Raw genomic sequence first — 25,284 nt, 5'->3', positions numbered from 1 at the left:
CTGATGCCGATTCTTGGTTTAATCACGTGACGTCATCAAAATTCTAAATTTTTTTTTTGGGGGGGTAAAAAAAAAATTAAAAATTTTTTAAAAATATAATTTCCAAAAAAAAAACCCTTTTCCGGGAGGGGAAAAAAGAAGGAGGAGGGGAAGAAAATCGGGTAAAAAGGCCCTGGGACGAGGCAATTTTTCAAATGAATTTCAAGGGAGTATCAAGTTGAACAAGCAATTTAGAAGATAAACCAGTACAACAACACTTTTACGTCATTTTTACTTAAAACTTTACAAAGATTCAGCTAATCTCTTTGTTGAAACGATCGCTCAAAACAAATGAGCAAAATTCCTGAGAAAATTTGGCGCGAGACATTCTCGTTCCCAGAGCCCGCGTCCAATTGGTCCAAAGCGCAACACGCATGACTACCACAGCCATCCGCTGGTCACCACACCATGCTTTGTAACAGTGAATCGGCGAAATCAACCGAATGATCATCTTTTTAGTCAAGATTGATGGAAGTTTTATGCTGTTCTTGCGATATGCTTCGTTAGAAATAGAAACACAGTAACAAGTGATCGTCCCAAGATCAAAAATTCAAAGTTATGTTGGACTTCAAGCCGCAGAAGGAAATCGTTTACAATCGTTTTCTACCGTACAAAGACAGGCTAGATGAAGAGTCCAATAAATTTCTTTCCGAGATCAAGTACAGTCTTGGACGCGCTGTGGTGTTTAAGGAAACCAGTCCTGGAATTCTCTACTGGAGCAATAGACTGACAAAGTAAGTGGCTTCGAATAAGGGATCGATACCGAATTTGTGACTTAACATTAAGTCAAAAGCCGGAGTATATATAAATTGAAGAGTTTTAATTTGGCGATTATTGTTTTGCAAATCTAACCCTACTTCCTGTACTGATGTCTTTCGATCTCAGTTGGATCTAGATGTTGTTTTAGTTGATTTTTAATTGGAAAAATGTAACAGCAATTTAATTTAAGGGATTTATAAACATTTGCTGGTGTTTGATCACAAAGATCTTCATTTCTGCAAGAAGAAAATGACAGCTTAATTTTAGCTGAGAAATAGCAAGTCAGATCAAAATTATACATGTATACAGTGTAACTTCAATACTTAACTAAATAACGGTTCAATTTGACCAATTTCGCAACAGCCAGGCTGCACCTATGAGAAGTAATATAAACTCACACAATTCACAGCTTTCTAAACATACGTTTATGTAATACAACTGCAGCCTTCTCTAAAATTAAATTAAATTGTTTTGGGTTTCTTTTTCTCAAGCCTAGAGCTGTAATGTGGAGTTGTTAACCAATTTTGCAAGGTCATAATTTAATTTATTTATTTTTGCTACAAGACATAGTTAAGGAATTTAGCAAGGTCATCATGTGTTAGTAATAATTATGTAGTGTAAATACATGTACCCTGATAATGTAGATGTTATGTTACTAGACATACTTGCCATATATTATTAACTAAATAACTTGGTGTAGACAGAGTTGTCACTGGTCAGCAAAAAAAAGTCAGCTGAAAAATGTTCAAGGTCATTGGAAATACATGTAGATGTAGTCAGGATTCAACTTCTTTTTGTAGAGTACAAAATATCTCACATTTTTTACTGCACAAAATGGGTTTTAATACAGACCTGTTCCATGCAGTAAGCTTATTTCATCTGACCATCTGAAGGGCAGGTTTTTGGGAAAATAAATCATTGGATAATATAAATTTCTTATTAGACAGTTTTGGTGTGCAGTACATGTATGGCTGTGCATATTTGCTCATCATTTTTGTATTTTGTCTAACCCTATGGGCAAGCCAAAGTAATGCAAAACTCGTAAAAATATATGGTCAGACCTCATACTAAAACAAGCTTCAGGGAACAGCCAGCAAGTGTTTTGAGAACTAATACACTAGAAAATGCATACAGGCCAATATGTTCATGTGTAACCAAGGTTTAGCTAGATAATCTTATGTCAGTACCAGTGCTGAATAATTATTTTCAATTGTTTTCTCTTTTAGCTATATCAAGCTCTATGGAAGAAAGTTTTCAAAGGAGGACCATCTGAATTTTATACAGATCTTTTTTGAACTGACTACAGCCCCTAACCTTGACCCTCAATATGTGATTGCCTTTGGCCATGTCTTAATTCTGCTGCTCAAGTAAGTGGATCATTCTGCAGTTGAATCTTTCTACGTATACAACAGCCAGAAAACTATAAATGAACCCTTACCAAATGCAGTTTGTTTTTTGGATATCTCTAAGAGTGTGCAAACTGTATGTATCCTTTAGAAAAGAAACAGAAATTATCTGCTCCTTACGGCTGCATTTAAACGTCTGCAATTTTCTTGTTAAGATTACACCTGCATGCCACTTTACTGATAGCTACAGGTACATGTATTTACTTTTATTAGAAAGCGTGAACTACTATCAAGAGATGATCTTGTTCTGCCGTGGAGACCTCTTTACGATCTGGTGGACTTCACATTTCATTCTAAATATGAAGTTGCTGGACTGAAGAAACACCCATTGTAAGTTTGAATATCTTTTGAATTATTTTCTTCTCTTTGCACAGCTCAAAATACATGTAACACTAGTATTTTTTTTCTAAAAAAAATGAACATAAGTTTACATGTAATGCCCTGGGATTATGGGATGTCGGTTCTGACAGAGAATACTCAGGATGCACTGTACCCATGACTGTTACATGTACAAAACAAATACAAATGTCATTTTGGTAAACAACTTGATCTTCTGCAAAAAGAGGCCCTCTCTTGCAGGGCTTGAGACTAACTTTTTAACTCGCTGGTTTACTGGCTAGTGACATGACAGATTTTACTAGCCAAAAGTAATTTTTCACTAGTCAGGTATATTGATTTCTATCAAGAACAGTTTACTTTTCCGAGTTTTTCACTAGCCAAATGGCTAGTAGGAATGCTAAACCTGGTAGCCAAAACCTAAATTTTAGCAGCCTTTGGCTAGTTGGCTACCGTTAGTCTCTAGCCCTGTCTTGAATAACCATAAATTTAACCTAGGTTGACAAAAATAACCTAGGTTAAAAAAAAATTAACCTGAATTTAAATTTGACCTATAACATGTACATTTGAGCGGTACTGTACATGTAAAAAGTTGCCATGATCATAAAATTTATTTACAGTTAATGTTCTTTTTTGTTTTTCATTATCAGAAAGCTTGAAGAGACCGTGAAACATGTTGTTCGTGTATCAAGAGTGTGAGTAGTAGAGTTTTGCTATTTTACAGAAGGATGATTTAAAATGCTCATGAACACTCTACAGTTAACTTGTAATGTTGACTGTACACTATAGAACTGATTCAGGAATAAAATAATTTTTTGGACTCTGGATCAAGAATTCTGAATTCAAGCACTAGCCAGAGTCATTGTGTGGTGTTTGGTAAAACACTTAAGGTCAGCGTATATGTACACGTACAATAATTTGTTGTACACATGTGTACATGAGGTAAGTTGTCACTGAGACCAGTCCTCCATTATGATAGTGTTTACACAAGGAGACAAGTTTTGGGCCAAGTCTCCTTCTGTGACAAACTTTGTTTAAGGGGATGAGTTACACTTATTCACAAGAAGAGATGTCTTGACTTATTGCAGAGACAAGTCATCTTGTGCGTGCCGATCTTTTTGCTTTCACAGTGCCTCTCTTCACAAGTATAAATTAGTAGTAGCCCTTCACTCCTTCTCAGGAGCATAGGCCATCAACAGTCTCTCACCATAGCCTCCTGTCCTGTGCATCCCTCTCTAGCCTGGTACCAACTCTTGCCCATGGACTTGATCTCTGCTTCTAGCGAACATCTCCAGGTGTTCCTTGGTCGACCTCTCTTTTGACTCCCTTGAGGATTCTACATGTACAGTTCAAAGCTTGCCTTGTGATGGTACAGGGAGGCTTCCTTAAGACCTGTGTGACCTAGCCATTTCCATTTCCTTCTCCGGATAGCTTCTTCCACTGAAGTTTGCCCAGATCTCTGCCATAGTTCAATGTTAGTTACTCTATTTGACCATACCAACTGTAAATTCCTACGCAGGCAGTAATACAAATGTAATTATTAAACCTAAAACCCTTCTGTTTTATTTTCAGGTATTTTTCAGAAGACTCTACCCAAGAAATGCTGGACGAGTGGCGGCCATTACTGTGTCCTTATGATGTTACTTTTGGCAAAGCAATGTTTTACTTTTCCTTGTTTTTGCCGACGACACTTCTGCCTGAAAAGCACGACAAAGGTTTCAAGTAGGTTGTAATTTATACCATTATTGAACATCAGAATATGTCAATTGATACACAGCAAGAACTACATGTACTACCAAAACCACCTAATGAGTGGTAAAACTGCAGTTAGAAATTTGAATTTAAAAAAGTTTCTGATTCTTACAGTAACATGTCGGTCTAAAAATTGTCAATCCCATGTGGTTTATCACAGAAAGCACATTTATTTATTATTTTACCTACATTTGTATTTTCCACTAACAAGAAGCTCTTAATGCAAACAAATTTTTCAGATGTAACTGCAAATGTTTTCAGATGACAATCATGCTAAGAATCAAGTGACTTCAAATTCAAATACAAATGTACCTAATGGCAGTTTTACATTTAATACCATTTTCATTTGGTATAGGTTGTGGTTTGATGAGCTGTTGGGCATTTGGCAATCTTGTACAAGCAGTTCTAGATGGGAAGAGGTATGTCGTGTGTAGAGTTAAACAAGGTTCTTATAATAAGTTAAGTTGTTCAGTCAAACCTCTCCTTAGGAACACCCCTACAAGTGTATTTAATATGTACGGTCATCTTCCTGTTCAGGACAGTTTACTTGGTTTAAAATATACCAAAATTCAAAGTTTAAAAGATACCAAAATTCATATAAACTCCACCATACTCCTCCAAAATTCATTCATTCACTCATTCATTCCTGTCCCTTTGGTTTGACTGCACTCATTATAAAGTTCTTTGAGTAGCAACAAAACAGTACAAATCAAGAAAACAAAAAACAAAAGGATAATTAATTGTGGTTGACTTCTAACCTACTGTACACCTAATGATATATTAAAAAAAAATTAACATGCTGTATTGTTTTCAAGTTGAAAATTTGCTGTTCACATTTTTGTAGTTGCAAATGGTTTGACCTATATTGCTCATATCTTGCTGTGATGTTCTTGGAAAAATTCTCCACTTATGCAAAAATTTTGTCACTCTTTCAGGACTGCTTGAAGTTGTTTGCCAGGCTTGCAAAAGATAACATTGGATTTGTCGATTGGAGTCCATATCTTGCAACTGTGAGTAATGAGATTTCAAACAGCATCAGTTGTCCCATTATTATTGACCGAAAACACAATTAACCATTATAACATACAGCTAGCAGAGCCACGCAATCAAATTCAGTATGGTAAGCGTGCATCGTAGTTTGGAGAGCACTCAAGAAGCCAGAATTGCTCTCGGCTATCGCCTTGAGCAACTCAAGAAAACATCTTTCGTGCTCTCCAAACTTCCCTTGTGCACCATAACTTGAGAGTGCATGCTAAAGCATGAACTGATTGCTAATTTGCTATTCTTGATTTACAATCTTTAGGTATTTACACGGATTTTAAAGAATTTTCACCTTCCTGTTGGTGGTAATACTCCAGTTAGCAGCCTTAAAGATTATTCAAGCATTATTAGTTCATTTGTTATTTGGATAATTAATTCAATGGTAAGCCTTTTACTTTTTGCCGACGTTTTGAAAGCAGATAAATTTCAGTGGATTTCTTTTCATTAATTAGCATTAATTCACCACTTCGGCTTTAGATTTCACGTGTAGTGTCACGCAGTGTCACGTGACTTTTTTGGAAAACAAAGACCGAAAGTTCGGACATCTGTCGAACATACTTGTATAGTGGGTAGTATACAAGCAGAATGTCCACGACTAAAAGATGTGCTTATTGTGCTTGTAAAAACGATTCCCGATATCCTGAATCCTGAATAATAAACCTAAACGCGATTAAGTCAAGTTCTTCCATTTTTCTGGCACAACTAGACAGAACGAGAGAAGGTAAAAAGTGGACAAGAGCATGTCATGGCGATTTGGTACTCGTTCGTGTGTACAAAGGACAGTTAGTTTGTAGTCTACATTTTGTCAGTAGAAATGGTCCAACAAAGAGTGATTCTGTTCCTTTATCTGTTGTTGCTGGTAAAGAAAGAGTAAGTTCGTCTATTTATGCTTTATATGTCACTGTCGTTTGAATTTATACCGCGCCATGCCAAGGTGTCGCGACTCAATCGTAAACGAAATATCATGTTAACGAGACAAAAATAAAAGCAAGAAAATTTACCTTGAACGATCAGTGGCTAAAACCCTGTTGATGCTTATGCACAACTCTTATTATTTTTTCACAGTCGTAATTGATTCAGTGACTGCGAAGAAAACGTTTTTCAAGCGAACGAAGTGAAAACAACAGCAATACAACACCGATTGATTGAGATTGAATATGATAATTTATCGGCCGCGATTGCATATAAAAGGGTCGGCATTTACGCGTTCATAATTTTAGAGTTTTAGAAAGTTCGAAGAGAAGCTTTTTAAAAATTTGGTTGAATGGATTTCATTGATGGATTGTCAACGAACGGTAAAAAATAATTTACGAAGAACATAAACACGACATCAACAGACCACGGGTTGAAAATTATATTTTTATCGCTGTGATTTATGACATAAAAGCGACGGCATTTACGCATTCGTTAGAAGTTTTAGACGGTACAAAGGTTAGCTTTGAATTTGCTTGAACTAATTTCACTGACGGAATGTCAAGAAACGGTAAAAAATAATTTTACGAGTAACTTAAACAACAACAGCAATGGCCGCGCGTTGAAAATTCTCTCTTTATCACTGCGATCGATGACATTAAACGGATGAACTTACCCTTTCTGTACTAGCAACAGCAGTTATAGGTTAAGTATCCCTCTTTGCTGGACCATTTCTACTGACAAAATGTAGACTACAAAGTAATTATCCTTTGTACACACGAACGAGTACCAAATCGCCATGACATGCCCTTGTCCACTTTTTACCTTCTCCCTTTCTGTCTAGTTGCGCCAAAAAAATGAGAGAACTTGACTTAATCGCCGTTAAGGTTTCAGGATATCGGGAATCGTTTTTACAAGCAAAATAAGCACATCTTTTAGTCGTGGACATTCTGCTTGTATACTACCCACTATACAAGTATGTTCGACAGATGTCCGAACTTTCGGTCTTTGTTTACCAAAAAAGTCACGTGACACTACACGTGAAATCTAAAGCCGAAGTGGCGAATTGTCTATTTGCTGGCAGAATACACCTGCATTTTGGGAGGAGTGGTGGCCTAATGGCTAGTGCGTTGGACTCTGGATTGAACGGTCCGGGTTGAGCCCTGGCCAGGTTTGCTGTGTTGTGTTCTTGGGCAAGACACTTAACTCTCATAGTGGCTCTCTCCACCAAAGTGTATAAATGGGTACTGGCGAAATAATGCTGGGGGGAGGGGGGGTACCCTGCAATGGACTAGCATCCCATCCAAGGGGGAGTAGAAATATTCCTAACTGCTTAATGCTATAAAAAACAGAATAAGCTCTGGCAGTATGGGCCACTTGGCTCGAGGCTTCCCTTTTCTTTTCCAGTGGCCTAATGGTTAGTGCACTGGACTCTGTATTGAGTAATCTGGGTTCAAGCCCTGGCTTTGTGTTAGGAAAAATTAATGGTTTACTTAGGCAAGACACTTAACCTTATATGGCCTTTCTCTACCCCAGTGTACAAATGGGACAAGCATCGCATGCATGCAAGGGGGAGTAGAAATATTAATAGCTGCTTAATGTTACAGAAACAAGGATAAGCTTATTGTTTATTAAACTTTCACTCTGTAATTAAAGTTAAATAAATTTGTTGCCTTTCAGAGTGGCTCCAGTCCAACTCAGGAACATCTTTGTAAGTTATTCAAAGCACTGGAATCTTTTTATCATCCTTCGAATAATGGACGCTATTCAGTAAGTAGTCATAATGAAACTAACTACTTTGTAAGGCAACTGTTATAATGTGTAATAAAACTATAATTTGAAAATATCTTGAATCTGATTGGTTATCAGCAGCCTGATTAAAACCCCAATAGAATATTTTATATGTACATGTACGCATGTGTATGCTTTACTGTAGTTGGACACTCATGCCTGGTACCGGAAATTGGACACTACATGTGCCATTTGCATCGCTATGTTTTAGTTTATTGTGTATCTCAGTCAGAAATAAACTCAACTGTTATGTTTTTATTTGGTTATGGTTAACAAGTGTTGTTATTATAGTTTTGATTAATATTACTGGTATCAGGACTACATGTATTATTCTCCAATTCTGTCTGTTGTCATACCCGTGCATTTTATCATGGTCCAGTGTCTACCTAGGTCTACATGTACAGTATAAACAGTGTACAGTCATGTAAATAAAGAAAGGTTATTAGGCAAAGGGAGAGATTCATCCGTTTCCTTTTCTCACAGGGTAAGCTCCAGAGGTTTCTTTACAACTTGCCCAAGGAAATGATCAAGAGACTTCACAGGTAATTACTGTAAACATGAAATCAAAAACTTGATTTTTTTTTGCAAGTTAACTATTAATTTTTAAAATTATTTTTCATAAATTAAAGTAATTATTATTATGATAACCTTAAGGGCTCTGAGGATGATTTACATCAATCATTATGTTGCCTTAATGAATGTTACATGTAAATGTAGTAACAAATTGACAAGTTTATATATTTTGTCTGTCTTATTGGCAGTTTTAACTCTACAGATGAATAATTTATAAAATAAAATAATGTTGCAATAATTTAAATTCATTTATTTTACTATGGTTTAACTAAATTGATGATTTGATTATTATATTGATCAATTTCATTCCCTTAATTTTTACCAAATTTGACCAGTGTAAATTGTTTTTCACTAGAGAGAGATTTCCAAAGAATTCTTGGGAGACTCCCATCCCAGAGGAGGCAAAGCTAAAAGATGAAGAACTCACAGCATTTGTAGAATGCCTCAAACCAGCCGTTATGCTGGCCGTGTTTAACAAGAGTGGAAGCTTTGATGCTGCTGGAGCACTCCAAAACTTGGCACTAATCAAACCTGACATTGTCCTACCAACACTGTTAGACAAGTAAGGCTCTAGTTAGATTGTTTTTCAAGACAAAATTTAATTCTGGCTCTCGTTCTCCATGACTGAATAACATTAGATACTAGGGTTTCTTAGAGATAGTGATTGCTGCACAGAGTTGAGTGGGTAATGTAAAAGAGTTTGTATGTAAAGACTTATTTTATGAACACAGCAATGAACAGTATATTTAACTAGTGGTACCTATCGGTAGAAATGCCAACGAGTACAACGGGAGATCGAGAGAAGAAGGGAGGATAATTGTAAATGTTTGGCTGAAAGTACGCTTTATGATTTTGGTCGGATCAATAAACATTGGGTGTTTATTTGAAAATCTTGAATGTTTCTGGAATAAAATGCGATTTTGTGAAGGCTAAATGAGGAAAAAGTTCTAAAATAATACCGTGAAAGTAGTGAAGATTTAGTGAGAAATCTTCTAAACTCCATGTTTTTGAGAGTTTCAAGCCATTGTTGTTCGATGCCGCTATCGCTGCTGTTTGAGCTTTTTTTTTTTAAGTCCTAAAGGTCTTAATCAAAGTTGCTATGACCCACTGAACTCGGAAAATAAATTACGAAACAAAAAGCAAACTTTTACAAATATTTGCCAAAACAAATTATTTTAAACTTTCCACACTGCAGTTAAATCCACTCAACACGTAAGTATCCAACAAATTTGAGGTTCCATCTTTGTGGCCAAAGATGGAACAAGTTTATTTTATTTTACCACCACCGTTCCGAGAATAATTCATCACGCGCAATGCGTGACGTCTCAAATGTCACGTTAAACTGTTGTTGTTGAGACAGCTTTAAGGAAAATTCAAGGCCCGGTTGTCCGAGAAAAAAAAGCTAGACACTCCAGTAACAAAATAAAGTATAGGGCATTTATTTTATAAATTCGAGAAACGAAAAAAAACTCTAAATAGCTCTCTTCTGATCGATAAAATCCACGACACCAAATTCGTTTCCCTGTTGTTTTCATAGCCCGACCTAACTTAATTACGCATGCAAATTTGTATGACTTTGAAATTTTCGAAGCTTTGGAAATTTTGAAGCTTTGTAATGCATTTCTTGCCTTCATCTTAAATGAAATTAAATTCTAAACAAAGTTTAATTCAAGTTTCTTTCGTATTTCAATCTCTAGTTCGCGAATTTTGGCTTTTGAAGTGAACAGATTTGAAACCTCTTTGTTATCTGACACGCATCTTGTCTGGGAATTTTAGTTGCCAATGCATCATGCACGTGCTAAACAAATTAGTAGCGCGCTGATCGGCCAAACTACAACAAAGTGTGCACGTGCTGAACAGATTCTGCTGAACGGATTGGCTGAAAACATCGGAAATTGTGTTTTCGACAACTTCCGCCTACATCCTAATATGGTCAAAAAAATATCGCTACCGGAACCGGATTACACGAAAATCGAGCTGAAAGATTCTGAGATTTTTTCTGCATAGCCCTCACACTACCCACGGCTCTATATACTGCCGCCGAGACAGGCTCGCGTTTTCGCTCGCCTGTCTCGTTGGCAATAACACAGTTATAAAAAGAAAATAATGGTTGATGAAGTCAACATGCTAGTTTAAAGAGAGCAAAGTTAAAAAATTATTTAAAAGAACAAAAAACAAAAACATCAAAAAATGCACTTGTTCTTGAATTCTGTGAACATTGGTCTTTCATGTCCTCAGTAACTTATTCCCCGATACAGACCAACTAATCGACATGATTGTAGTTCAATAACATTTGACATGTACAGTACCACTTAAATGTCATGTATACCTTCTTGTCAAAGGTTATATGTGGCATTGGGTACCCTGACCGAACCTCACCAGTTGACTGCCACCTTAAACTGTGTGACATCAGTAGCCAGGGCACTTGTCAGGCCAGACGAGTCCTACCCAGCTGGCCGCAGCCATGTTCTACCATTGTTACAGCTGGTGTTGCCTGGAATAGATCCTAATGACTTTAGGAAGGCTCTGGTGAGTGTAGGCTGTGTTAAACTCATCATTAATAGATGAGCTTGGGGAAGGTGCCTATGACAGTGAATGGTGGTTCCACAGCAAAAAAACGAGCTCAAGCAGGGCGTGCAGGTATCCATGGCAGCTCTGAGAGTGGCAACCACCCACCAGATCAAGACACTGTCACACTGACCAAGTCAGTGGAAATACTTACCAACCCTATACTTACCAAATCCACCAATGAGGGAGGGAGGGTTCTGGGAGTAAACAGCAACTCACATGCACGTTAGGAGCTACATGTAGAAATTAACAAACTGCACAACCACACGCAGCTGGAACACACGATACATGTAAACATGTAAATCGGGAAAACCCCGTATGTGACATTATGGCGCATGGTCTAGTACTGATTGCCAATGACCAGCATTGGCTCGACTCGACTTACATTTATAGTGATTAGTGGCTCAAGATTGTGGGTTATGCGGGAAAAGAAAGTGATCATCACTAATAAAGTGGAAATGTACGTGTATTCAATGTAATTAGATTGGTGTCTGATATCTTGAACCCTGGCCTTCTGCCGTCTCAAACTCCCAGGATGGTGGGGAGGTAAGCTAGGGGGACTCAAATTTGAAAGGGATGAAGATGCTTAGGGGTGTACTGCATTGTAGATTACAGATTTTGGTCTCACTTTGGGTGTTCAGAACAAAGCTCTAAATATTTTTAGCCAATTTAGAGTCTTATTTGGAGATGCATGTGAAAACATAAGAAGAGCTGTCATATTGTGTTAGTGACCTAGACCGATCAAGCATTAAAAATGGTATCTTTTATGGTGGATTTCCACTGACGCGTAATTTTTTACGTGCGTAAAAAAATTAGAGACAATGTGTGAACGGCTTGCGTACACGTTTACGCAGGCCGTTCATACATTGTCTCTAATTTTTTTCACGCACGTAAAAATTTACGCGTCAGTGGAAATCCACCATTAGGGTCCAAAAAAAACTCAAGCCCCACCCAGATTGGTCTCGTCTAGGGGTTTACCTTATTATAGGAAATTAACGATACATGTAATTAACGCGAATTTCAAAAATTCGCGTTAATTTTATGTACCTTAATTTACGTCATTGTTAATTTAAATCACACTATTTTACAGCATCGTTATTTTAAGAGACATTTATTTTCTGCAAAGTTATGTTTACATGTCATCTACTTCTCCGTCAAAGCCGCAGGAATAATAGAGGCAGTGGAAAGAGCCAGGACGGGATGTATTCCATCCCTGGACCCATTCACTGAATATTAGTCACTATTTCGTCTATTTACATATCTTTGTTGTATATGGTTTATCAGAATTAAACCTCAAGTTCTGTTTTTGGACATTGTTGTTTTGTCTTTTGAAGAGCGCAGGTTGCAATAAAAATTACTACGCATCAAATTCGCGTTAATTAACTGCATGTAAGCACACACCACACGAGAATTCGCGTTAATTAAATACATGTTAACATAAATTTTCGACAATTCGCGTTAATTTTATTACGAGTACATTTTGTTCGCGTTGTTAAAATGCAACGTTATATTCCTATAATAAGGTAATTTAAATTTTCCAACAAGCATCCCCATCCCTTTCACATGGGTGTCCTTTCATCCTTAAACTTGTTTTCCTTGGATTTGCTTACTAGTGGTTGTCATTCATTTACAATGGGCTACCAGTATCTCTAACTTGTTTTTTTCAAATCCTCAATTACCTTGAACAAAGTTTGATCGTAGTGAAAGAAATCAGCACCCCTAAATCTTGATCTGCAGGAATTAGGAATGATAACAGGAAAAATAATATTACAACTTTGCCCTTAATCTGTAAAGATTCAAGAATGATCCTTACTTGCCTCCACTATCGTGTACATGTTCCATCGACATTTCATATCTCTAAAGTTTGTGATGGCAGGTAGCTGTACAGGTTCTTTACTTGCAGTGGATTAAAAGGTTTAGTGTGAGAATTTTACAGTTCAGTACTGAACCAGTACTTTAAATATTAATAGTGTTTTTTTTTTTTTCAGGGAACGTTTATGTTCATTTCCACTGTTGTCTGCCTGGTGCCTGTGGTTGATTGTTCAGAGGCTGTGGGAGTTGTAGAGATGACAGAGGTAACATTGACATATTGTTTTATTTATAGTTATTATTTTTAGAAAGCTCAGATTTGCACATAGACAGCACTGCATTAAGGAAACCCCTAATACTTTTATTAATATTTTGCAGGATGAGAAAGAGTTATGTCTAGCAACAGCTCAGTTTGAAGACTTTGTGTTACAGTTTATGGACAGGTAAATAATAATTGTAGGGGTATCAAATGGTCTTTGCGAGCATTTGCGAGCATGCCAGCACAGCGTTTTTCTTTGCGAGCACAATTAAGCATTGACAAAAATTAGCCTCTTGAGCAACGAGCACTTTTCAAAAACCTACCTCTACTAAAAACCGAGCATGCAAGCACTTGTAAAAATGTGCGAGCATGAGCAAGCGAGCAGCTACTAAAATTTTGCGAGCATTGCGAGCACTGCGACATTTTGAGGGGACCATTCATGACCCCTTATTGTGTTATCAATAACACAATAACATTTTAATAATCTGTATCTAAACCATGTGCATCTTTATCTCAGTCCATCAACATTTTTTTTTTTTTTAGATGTTTTTCAATGATTGATAACTCATCATTTGAGAACACGTCAGAACTGGACAGTACCACAATGAAAGCTGATCAGCGCCACTCCCTGGAAGGAATGATGGGAATGGGTGTGGCATCGACATTCCATGCAATCCTCATGCAGAGCTCGCCAAAGATTTTCCAGGTAAAGTCTTCTGTACTACCGAAACAATCAGTCTGATATTTTCCTGTTAAAATCGTTTCCATAGAATTTCATTATCCACAGGGTAACCCTGAGCATCACGGATTCTGAGAGAAGCAATAAGGTTGGCAAATGGTACTTCAAATTTTCAGAGAATTAAATTGAAATTTCAAATTGTTCTTGATGTTGTCTCTGATTTTTGATTTCTTTATTTACACCACTAATAACAGGTAGTAGAAAAGATCGCAGTCTTCCTGTCCCACAGAGTTTCAAATTAACAATTCAACAACCCTACTAATCGAAAAACCTGTTGCCCTCGGATTTCAGATCAAGTTGGAATTTAGGAGTTTTGGTTTTTGGGGAGGGAGGTAAACTGGAGAAGCCAGACTGAAAAACCCTCAGAACAAGGACAAGAACCCACAACAAACTCAACCCTCATATGATGCCAGGTCTGGGAATCGAACCTGGGCCACATTGTTGGGAAGGGGGTGCTTTCACCACTGTGCTATCCCTGTACCCCCGAATACAACGTGACTCATACATGTACTTGCTTTATTCTATAGATACCCTTCTGGGATTAAGCTTAGGACATCCCTTTGGGCCAGTTTGACCCAAGTGCACCCTTGACTTAATTTATTAATATTTTTTATATGTAACTAGACTTCACGCTGTACATCTATTTGTTCATTATTTCTGTAGTGTGCTCTTGAGCAGCTGTTTGCCTTTTGTGCCAACAAAGTACTTGAAACAAAGGTAGCAGGAAAGATGGCATCAGACATGTGCCGGGCTGCTGCCAGGGTGAGTTTACAGCTGTTTGGCTGGTATAGAGTCTGCTCCTGACTGTGGTTATGTTGTGGTTCAATTTTATTCTTCAGTTGTTTTTTGGGTATGGTATGTACAGTGTATGATAATAAATTTAAAACAAAGTAAAACAAAATTTGAACCAAGGATAACATTGAACCACAACGGTTATACTTTACTGAGTTAAAAATTTATTATAAAAAATAAGAAATAAAGAAGTGTGGTTAACTGTGCAGTAGATGTAGTAATTGTACATGTAGCTGCACAATGCTTAAAGAAATTTGTACAGTTCAAATACAGTTTATAAAAGATTCTTACACGTAGCAGAGTAGGTTTAACCTGTCAGACTTTTTACACTGGAAGTACCAAATGGTTACTGCATAACAGCAATGGTCAAATAACAAAGATTTGTTCAAGATAAATTTACTAACACACCACAATACTAAAAGTACTCATGATAATTGATAAAGACCTTTATGTTTGAAGAGGATTAAGGGATTTTACTGTCCTTTAGAAATATGTGTTTCAATGAATTCTTTTTAATTAATATGTATTTTTTGTTTTATTACAGACAAATGCAACAGCTACTCTGAAGATGTTTGTACCTCATTGCTGTTCAGTTATTGAACATTTAACCTCTGGTAAGTTACTGTTTTATTTACACTGGTCAAATAAGGCGAAACGTGATAAACCCATTCTAATCACTTTTTGGCCTGATCAGCTATAGAACAACAACATTTTACATAGTAAAATGATAGCGTTTTTTACTTTCTTGCATGTAGCCATACAGAAGACCGCGACACCTGAATAATAAATTATTGGCTTGCTGTTCTGAGCATCTTAGAGGCTGAAGGCCGTAATTTACACCCTAAGTGGGATGATGAGCATCCCTGTCCCTTTCATGTGGGAGCACCCTCTCCCCAACCGGTTTGGTTATGCAGTTAGCCAAAACTCATTTTATTTCTAATAAAATGAGTCTGAAATTGGCCTAGCTGCACATTCACAGCGAAATTACTAACTTATTGCTAACCCGAGGTGGCCTCCCCCATAAGCCTTGTGGTTTCTTGGAGGTCTCCTCGCCCTATCTTTTTAAGTTATTTTAATTTGTATGTTTAATTCTGAAGTGGCAAATAAATGATGATGATGATGAAAAACTGCTCATTGCAGTGAAAATAGTCAGAACAGTTTTCTTCAGAATAATCAGATAAGATAAGTATATCTAAGATAAACATCTTGTAATAAAAAATTTTCCAACTCTCAGAAAATTACTTTATCAGTGTAAAATACAATTTTGACTACTGTCTTTCAGTGGAAGGTGTTGCAGAAGAAGAGGAGGTTGATGATCAACTGTTATGGAATCTTCAGATTTTATCAGAGGTTTGTATGATTGTTTATATATTATTTTTCTTACATGTATTCGTCTACAGTCATTTTGGGTTATTACACAATTGCCCTGGCAGGAAGCGATTTTTTCTGATCGCCCAAAACATTGGTTTAACACTCAATCGTTCAAGACATTTCTCATGCAGCAGTTAATCGTGTGCATTTGAGGCTACATTTGAACAATCATGCGGCTTGTCAATTCTGGCAGGGCAAAGTTTTTAAACCAGCCCATTAAATAATCGGAGACAATATTACGGCACTCAAACACCACCAACAGTAAATTGTCTACAAGGATCAATCCCTTTCCCTGTATCCATGTACATGTAGCTTTTGACAGTTTGTTTTGACCTTCACAATTACCCTGGGAAGAAACAATTATTTTGTGATTGCTTAAATCACTGGTTTGACGTTACTCACTCGAGACACTTTTCATGCAACAATTCGTCGTGTGCGTAAGAGGCTATCAGAATTTACTCTGTATCTTTTATTGTATTTGCATCATGCACTTTTCCCTTCCTCCCCTCCACAGTTGCTTTTTTTCTCCCTGATATTGATGATACCATGCATGGCGTTATCTCCCCCAGGTTGTTCGCTCCAGTGGATCTTTACAGTATAAAGAAAAGCTAATTGCAGCAATTAAATCTACAATTCACCTCAAGTGCAAAGAGGCAGCCACTTTAGGAGCTACAGTAAGTGAAGTTTGTCGCCTTGTATTCTCCCCCCAATTTGAGAATATAAAATTTGTCCCTTAGATGGCAACTATTGGGGTACTGCTGTATGTACTCCTTTACACTACCCTTTCTATTAATGGCAGTTTAAACCATCACACATTGCACATCACACATTTCGCATCGCATATCATAGGCTACTGTGGCTCTGAATGCGCGATAATTAGAACTTGTAACGTAATAAAACTATTTAGAGTTTCTTTAGTTATTTGTATAGAAGAACATCTGACCAATAGTTGTCATCTTTCATTATCAACAGCTTCTGGAGCACATGTTACGACCACTGGCTAAGATTTACCCCATGGAGTGGAGGAGTGTGTTGGTTGACTTTGGAACACCACCAACCGAACATCTGTTTATAAGGGTGAGCTTTTGTATAATTATGTTTCTGTAACTTGTAGCTTAAAATACCTGTAAATTATGTCCTGCTGAAATTAAGTTGAACTTCACAGACGTTAGTTAACACAAATTGTGAAAAAACTACATTTACCGGCATTAGGATTTCTGTGGGTGACATACTGGTAGTTTTGCAAGTTAGCTAAACTGTTTTCAGCCTTAAAGATGCCATGTCAATGTTTCCAGCCAGATTTCTGGCTACTGTAGTCTAGCATGCGTCGCCATAACCCCAGGAATAATAGTTTTACAGTGTAACTAACTGAAAGTGGGAAAATGCGAAAGAGGTAAGATTATGTGTATCATTTCTTTAAATCAATAATATGAACAAAGGGTGTTGAGCAAGTTGTTGACAATAACTGTGTATTTGTTTTTGTTACCTCACGTACAGGACTGGGGAAAACCAGGAGATCTTTTTAACCTTAACATTCAGTGGCACATACCATCAGAGGAAGAGAAGCTGTTAGCAAAGGAACTGTTGGACACGTTTTTACAGCCAGAGCTGACAAGACTTGAAAAGTTCCTGGATGAATCACTGACACTATCAAGGTCTGTCATTTTGTAATGTTAATTTAAAGGGGCTTTGTAGCGGATTTTAAAGCGACCGTGTCACGGCTGAGTTAAGTTCATGAATTTTATTAAGTTTTGCTAAAAACCCGATATGAAACTTACTTTTTGAAAAAAAAAAATCACTTTTCTGGATATAAATGACAAAACTAAAGCTTCATTGCAACCAAATGTGTCTCCCGGGCATTATATTTTACAGTTACAATTGTACAAGCAAACGAGATTACCACTGAAAACTGTTCAACCCAACAACATATAAAAACCTATAATCGTAATACGTTTCAATCTTCATTACTTTTGGCCATCCGTATCTTCTTTTGTATTTTTGTATTTTTTACTGTCTTAATTAAGAGGTTATTTGTATTACAGTGTATCTCCGAATTTGATGCTCATTTCCATGTCTAAACTTGGCTGAAATCCACGACACAGTCCCTTTAACAGATTTTTGAACAGCGAAAATATACATTTGTGTCGGAGGAAACCTAAAAAATAATGGTCACTGTTAACAAGCGTCTTTGGCTGCGGATGACGAGAATGGAAATGGATTACAACTTGAAACATTGTGGCTTAACTTTTAAAGTTGTTTCCGCGAGTCTTCAAAGAAATCTATATTTATAGCCGTGGTTTGAATTTTCCTCGCAAATTATCGTTAAATCTTCCTTTAGACGTTCAAAGATAATGTTTTTCATGTTTTCTACCACTAATTTCAGAAAAGTTTAGACCAAAAATCCGCGAAATCCCCGTGACATAGCTCCTTTAAAGTTCCTGGGACATCATTCTATGCTTTCCATTGTGTAAATTTTGGCAGAGCCTGTTTACATGATTCCGGAATGACTTTCATTCCGGAACGAGTTCATTCCATCCCCATACATTTCTTTGTATCTGTTTACATGATACCGAGACGAAAGTCAAGTCATTCCGGAATGAGTTCATTCCGGTTTTCATTCCGGAATGAAAGTTTCGTTCTGGAATGACATTTCATTCTGGTATCATGTAAACACAGAACGAATTTCGTTCGAGATGAAATTGCAACTCATGAAACCGCATACGGACTCCACAGTTTGAATTCTGAGCGAAAAAACAAAATTATAGCATTTACTGTTTAGCCCAAAGAAGCAGCTCTATGGTAAAATTACTTGTTAAAATTGCAGATACGGCAATTAATGGGCACAAAAACATGTTTGCGTGAAACATGCGCCATCTTGTTTTGATCTCGCGCGAAAACCGCGCACGTGAAAATGCCTTTGGTTGAACTGGTCGACTCTGCCATGTAAATGCAGAACGAACTTCATTCCGGAACGAGTTTCGTTCCGGAATGAAAGTCATTCCGGAATCATGTAAACAGGCCCTAACACGATATTTATTGTTACGTCTTCAGGGAGGAACTCCAGCAGTGTCTGAATATAATCTGTGGGTGTCTGTCTGGTGCTGCCATTCTGTTACCTGACTGGAAGAGACCTCCGTTGGAAAACCTGTAAGTGTCTGCTTTTCTATCGTTATTCTGTTAACAGGCAGTCAGGGAACATACTCTTTTTTTTTTCTATTTTCTTTTATTTATTATTTTTTGATAATTGTATTATTACATGTTTTATCCCATTTGGGCCGCGAGTTTTTGGTACTAATGTTGTTGATTTACGTTGTGTACTCTGATAACTACCGTCAAACGTTCGAAGCGCTCTCTATTATCAGGATTCAAAGACACTCAGCGAGTTCTATTGAAAATCCGTAGTATGTTTTTGACCGTTACAATCTATAGCGTCCACTAAAACCATTAGAATACTCGATTGCCCATCGTTTACAACTCGCTAATGAAAAACTCGTGCTCGTTGTCTAAAGCAACACGAATCAAATGCTAAATCAAAACCTTTTGGGGTGTATTAACAAACATTTGCAGAAAATAGCATTTGCGCCCAGACTGAGTACACACATTTATATGCGAAATAATCACACCAAACTGCCAGTAAATACGGTAAATTGTATTACTGTGAATGTCAAAGTTGCCGGTCCAGTGTATATATCAATGATTTGGTATTCAGTTAACGCAACTGGCGTAGCTAGCGAGTAAAAGCTCTCGACTGGCATTGCTGCAATGTATTCTTCCAAAACTATGGGGAAACAGATGAGAATTTTCTTTAAAAACGCAATTTCTGTATTAACTTTGCAGAGGCCTTAAGACTCTCGTAAGCCGTGGAAGATTTAAGAACACTGTCTCGATGGAGCCAGGTATCATTTGCATTAGCTTTTTCTCAATTTTTCTTAGTTCTATAAACTTATGAATATCTTTGTCTAATAGAGTTTGGGTGCCCTGTAACGGAACTCAAAATCACACATCTAATATATTATCTTTTTCAGATGTATCGATGGGTGAACACAATTCACGAGCAAGAATAGCTGAGTTGATCCACAGACTGCTCGGTAAAACTGCCAGCTCTTTATAAACACGTAATGCATTAAAGTTAGGTTTTGAGGAGTTTACTATTTAAGGACCATTTTTTCACCCTCTAGTCTATTCACAGTTCATGTGTATGGTTTTAGTCATGATTAAGAATTACTTATAGTAATCGCTGGAAAAACGCATAAAAACAAAGTTAAACGATGCAAAAATATTTCTACTTCACTATTTTGTTGCGAACACACAGTCGTAAAAGACGACTTGAGGGAGTTTAAATATTTACAATCGCAATTAGTTCAAAGAAATTTGAAAAATTATATTGACAATCTGTGACCACACAAACATAGGGTGGTAACTGAAATCCTGTGGATCCACAAGAAGAATAACTGTCGCCCCCTTGCTTTTTTTAGCCTCGCCTCGACTCGTTGACCTTCTTTTCATTTGCGCTTATTCTCTGTCTTTCTGTGACTGTTCACACAAGCAAATCTATCAATTGCTCACAGTGTAGACTGTCAATTGAAATCTTTAAATTCTGTCGTGAAACAAAAGTGTGAAACATTCGTCAAACGATCAAATCTTATCTACACAATAAATTATAGGTGTCTTGTATTAATGTAATTCATTTTCGTAGCGTTAGCGGCTTTCATTTGGTAAGCAGGTACTTTTCTCAAGGTGTGACTAAAAAGACTGTTTTTGTTAGCGGCCTGACAGCGTTCGTTTATGGAAAACGTTTTTGTTAGCGGACTGACAGCGTTTATGGATAACATATACATATTTTGTTTTGTTTTGTAGATCATCTACTCTGTCATCACGAGGATGATACGAAAGCACTTTTGATTATTGTCAAGGTAAGGAACATGCTCTTCCTCGCTGGTGTATTTAACAATTATTATATAAGCCCGCGTTGGATACGAGGTGGCTTCGCGCCTCGTTGGCTATAACGACTCGTATCCAACAAGGGCGAATGGAATGATTGTTTTATTAAATTTTTCTTTAAGTTTAAATCGAATGGACATTTCATTTAGATGTAAATGAAGTGATAGTATGAGGAGGCGGGAAAATTTGTGGCGCTTACGCTAAGCAGCGCTTGCCGCACTCATTTCCCATATAAGGTCAAACATAGGTATACGAGCTGATAACCGGGATTCAGTGAACCAATCAGAAAGCTAGAAATGCAATATCCGAGGTTGAGAATTTAATAAAGACGGATAGCGTGGAACTGTTGGGTTGAAAACTGTTGGCGGTAAAATGTGATAAATTAGCATTTCTCTTCCAAGAGGTGAAACGAGTAAATTGCCAGCTGTGCAGGATTTTATCCTAAAACTATTTTGTAAGGTTCAGATTTCCTTCAACAATCCTTCTTTTATTTCTTGACGTAGATGTTGTAAAAATGGCTTGAGATGAAATATGTTAATGAAGAAAATTAAACGACTATTAATTTCAGGCGACAATAGTAGAATTACAGCTAACGGCAAACTAAAACTTAATTCACGTAATTATAGGTTATGGTAAACCACGTCTTATTGCTATTTAGCAGGTCATACATATGTTTCACGAGGTAAACTGAGGAGTTATTTCACATTTCACGTGAAAACATTTCATATCACAACTACCCTTTACAATTCTACCAATGACTTTTCTTGTCATTTTGTTTGAAATAAACAGATCTACGATCTCCTAATGCTCCACGTTGGAGGACAAAGAGACGAGTTCGATAGCAGGTACTGTACTTTTTATATTGACCCCCTTCTACTTCAAGAAATTTATCAAGGTTACTTTGCAACGTTGCTTTTCATACCTCTAATGAAGCTTGTTATAGACTTGTTTGTTCTCTTCTGTTGGCGAGTGTGTCTGAGCTGTAGTGGCTTAATCGTAAGTGTGTTAGACTACGGATGCAGTCATTCAGGTTTACGACTGCAGTTCAAGGACATGTCTCTTTTACCCAATATTGTCTGAAGTGGGAGCATACAATGCATTAACTTATTAAATCTCCCTAGAAAGGCTTTTATTAAGTAATACAAGTACACATCTTAAAATAGAAAAATGTGAACTAAAATGACTATCAAACCAGAGACTATCAGACTACGAGAACATTACAAAAATAACTACAAACGCTAGAAACAGCGCAAAGCCAAATGAGTAAAACTGGGCCTTTGACGTGAAATCAGTTGATTAAGTTACCATATATGTTTTCTTTACTTTATTTGTGATTCGCTTTTCACAGATGGCGCAGTGCAAGTGCTGTTAAGAGAGCCATGGAGGATAAGGTATGATAAATTGACAACTTACACTGTAGGCCTTCGTTCGTTACTCTACTTTCATGCGGTGAGGCTGACGCACATATTCTAATCCCATTTGTCAACATTTAGAACAAGAAAATAATATGAAAGAAAAGATCTTAACTTTCGGTTCTAATTGTCATTTGCATTTTTTTGTCTATCCAGCTTGCAGGAAAGAAGAAACATGTAAGACCACTGCTTATTGAAAGAGTCCAGCTACAACACGAGGTACATTTATCCACAGAAATTTTCTTTAAATTATAACAAGCCACGCTCTGAGATATTTTCTCGAATTTTCATGCAAATCGTTCACTTTGGGAGAAGATCTCATGTTTAATTTTGGGTTTCGCAGTGAGTTAAAACATTTTCTTCCCTTGTGAAAAACTTAAAACAAGTCCGCTCTGCCTCCATAATTGTTTCCATTAGCAGTTCAACTTCAACGGTCGCGTATGAAGACGGTTTTGAAGGATGAAATTAAATAATTTTAGGCGCCGAATTACCCGGTGCGTTTTTTTTTTTTTTTTTTGCACGCGACAAGCTTACAGCAGGCTTACGACATGACTTCGGACTATTAACACGCGCACGCGTCTGTAGTAAGGATTTGGTAGGTTGATTTACACGCGCGATTCGTGTTGTAGTAGTCACTGATGGCAAAAGCGTTTCGCATGCGATAATCGAACCGTCTAATTCGCCCCTAAGAAAAGCATCCGTAAATTGTAAACGTCTGGTTAATGCTTTTATTCTAGAATCTATCACCTATGTTAGAAAACTACAGTATACACACATTTTCTTGTTTCTAGATGCGTATTCTTGACAGAATTTCAACGCAGTTAACAACTCTTCATAAAGTGCTGTTGGACGATTTGTTTAAACTTGCAACAACAGTTTACACAGAGGTATGTCTTGTAATGTACATGTACGAGTAGATTTCTTCCTCGCTGCTACTACTGTTGCTGCAGTTGCTGTTGTTATTGTTGTCTCGTTGTTGCTGTTATTATTCTTGCTTGTGCAGTAAGTTTACGCTAAGGTCTCGTCCACACTTACGCAGGCGTTTTTAGGGGCGATCTTATTTCACTCCTCTCGGGAAAGAAATGTTGGCCTCGGTAAGGCAGGCGTTTGTGGGGAGGAGTGAAACACGATCGCCCCTAAAAATTCCTGCGTGGGAGGCTTACACTAGTCCGGATAAATTTGGACTCAAAAACGGATGAAATGCGTTTTCAAATACCCACTTTGAAGAACGGCGTTTTCGCAAAGTCCCGTTTTCAAAATGTTTTCCGTCCACAGTTTTCGTTTTCGAAAAGTTCCGTTTTCGGTGGACAATTTATCCGGACTAGTGCACGGACGGGGCGTAAAATTGTCATTACAACTGTGTTGGTGAGACGTGAACGCTTTCTTTATTATTATTAGGTTCGCATCAAAGCTCAAAGAGTACTGTCGTCTTGTATCGATGTGTTTGATTACTTCGCTCGAACCTTGGTACCACCAACATTATCCAAGCTACAAAACAATCCTGACATCACCCATGAAGAGTTTAAGGTTTGTAAATCATTATTACTACATACATGCAACTATAGCTTATTTGTTCTTTTCTCTTAGCTGTTGAGTTCGGATTCTATTGAAGCATTTTATCATTGCTTTGATATGTGTGCAGTCAACTCCCTCTAAAAACGAGACATAATTAGGCGTGGTAAAAACCTTGGAAAGTTATAACGAACGAGGAAATTTTGTTGCGGAAGCCAATGTTTCTGAGGTCTTTGTTGAACTGTAAATGTTGCGAGTACGGTCAAACAGTGGCGTATATCGCCAAATTGTTTATCCGTGGTTTTATTTTCAGCTGTGATACGGCTCTTAAAAGTTTTAAGTAGTTAATACCTTTAGAGCGGTTGTCACTTGAGTGTCGAAAGTAATATTCGCGTTTGCTTTGGTTTTGCATTACTACGCTTATTGATTGGTTTAAAAAAATTCGCGCCACTTTCTCGACCAATCAGGAGCAAAACTACAACCAATCGTGTCTCGTTCACACACGTTTTCCCGCACTTCACGCCGGTTACATGTATCTGCTTCGAGTTTTGATTGGTTCACCAGATTGTCTGTGCCCATTGTGATTGGCTAGAGTAATTACTTTGGTTTTGCCATTACGGCACTCAATCAAGAGTCGCTCAATTACCTTTGATTCTTGTGCTTTCTTAATACCGACAGAGGAGCTTAATTTATAAATAAAAACAGTTTTGAATCTATGGATCGTTGTTGTATTTATTTCTCTTATTTCTTGTTTTCAGGGTGCACTCTACGTGTTGCTGAATAATCGCATGCTGTTCCTAATAGTACATTATTGGGAAGTCATGGTTGATGTTTGGCCTGTTATTGTCCAGGTACTTATCTTATAATTTAAGTGTTCTTCCAAGCAATAAAAATCCTGGCTGACACTGGAGCGAGTTGGTTAGCACAATAGTCACCGGATCGAACCGTCCGGGTTCGATACCTGGCCGGGATCACTGTGTTGTGTTCTTGGGCACGACAGTTTACTCTTTCAGTGCCTCTCTCCACCCAGGTGTTTAAATGGGTACAATCGTTAGGGAAGTCTGACCGAATTCTAGGGTGTAATTTGCGATGGAATAGTTTCCCATCCAGGGGGAGTAGCAATTCTCCTAGCCGCTTAATACTACAGAACCCACTAGGTTCGTCAAGACCTTTATTTTTGACGTCGCCAGAAGATCGAAGCTTTTAACAGGGTTGCCACAGGTCAGCAAATGGTCAGAGGGAAATAAAAATTCTTAAAGGTCAGGGGAAAAT

The 25,284-nt window shown here is 37.4% G+C and overlaps 1 protein-coding gene across 1 annotated transcript in view; it reads left to right on the top strand.

Moving 5' to 3' along the window:
• Positions 1-465: 465 nt before the first annotated feature.
• LOC144631040 (proteasome activator complex subunit 4-like) overlaps positions 466-25,284 on the top strand; it is a 41,426-nt gene continuing 16,607 nt past the window's right edge. The window contains exons 1-31 of the mRNA XM_078489404.1: positions 466-773; positions 2,025-2,165; positions 2,418-2,534; positions 3,191-3,235; positions 4,113-4,262; positions 4,648-4,711; positions 5,228-5,302; positions 5,596-5,715; positions 7,926-8,015; positions 8,520-8,578; positions 8,965-9,171; positions 10,952-11,138; positions 13,166-13,252; positions 13,365-13,429; positions 13,789-13,951; positions 14,648-14,746; positions 15,321-15,390; positions 16,059-16,126; positions 16,717-16,821; positions 17,120-17,224; positions 17,645-17,802; positions 19,199-19,294; positions 19,985-20,043; positions 20,173-20,235; positions 21,005-21,060; positions 21,878-21,933; positions 22,437-22,479; positions 22,657-22,719; positions 23,292-23,387; positions 23,899-24,027; positions 24,771-24,863. Coding sequence (XP_078345530.1) covers positions 598-773; positions 2,025-2,165; positions 2,418-2,534; positions 3,191-3,235; positions 4,113-4,262; positions 4,648-4,711; positions 5,228-5,302; positions 5,596-5,715; positions 7,926-8,015; positions 8,520-8,578; positions 8,965-9,171; positions 10,952-11,138; positions 13,166-13,252; positions 13,365-13,429; positions 13,789-13,951; positions 14,648-14,746; positions 15,321-15,390; positions 16,059-16,126; positions 16,717-16,821; positions 17,120-17,224; positions 17,645-17,802; positions 19,199-19,294; positions 19,985-20,043; positions 20,173-20,235; positions 21,005-21,060; positions 21,878-21,933; positions 22,437-22,479; positions 22,657-22,719; positions 23,292-23,387; positions 23,899-24,027; positions 24,771-24,863 — 3,105 coding nt within the window. The 5' untranslated portion in view covers positions 466-597. The remainder of the gene's footprint in view (positions 774-2,024; positions 2,166-2,417; positions 2,535-3,190; positions 3,236-4,112; positions 4,263-4,647; positions 4,712-5,227; positions 5,303-5,595; positions 5,716-7,925; positions 8,016-8,519; positions 8,579-8,964; positions 9,172-10,951; positions 11,139-13,165; positions 13,253-13,364; positions 13,430-13,788; positions 13,952-14,647; positions 14,747-15,320; positions 15,391-16,058; positions 16,127-16,716; positions 16,822-17,119; positions 17,225-17,644; positions 17,803-19,198; positions 19,295-19,984; positions 20,044-20,172; positions 20,236-21,004; positions 21,061-21,877; positions 21,934-22,436; positions 22,480-22,656; positions 22,720-23,291; positions 23,388-23,898; positions 24,028-24,770; positions 24,864-25,284) is intronic.

Source organism: Oculina patagonica, chromosome 11 (assembly GCF_052425735.1).
Source record: "Oculina patagonica isolate OP01 chromosome 11, crgOcupat, whole genome shotgun sequence".
Classification (NCBI taxonomy): domain Eukaryota; kingdom Metazoa; phylum Cnidaria; class Anthozoa; order Scleractinia; family Oculinidae; genus Oculina; species Oculina patagonica.
Note: the sequence above shows the minus strand (reverse complement) of the source record. Positions and strands in the feature narration are given on the sequence as shown.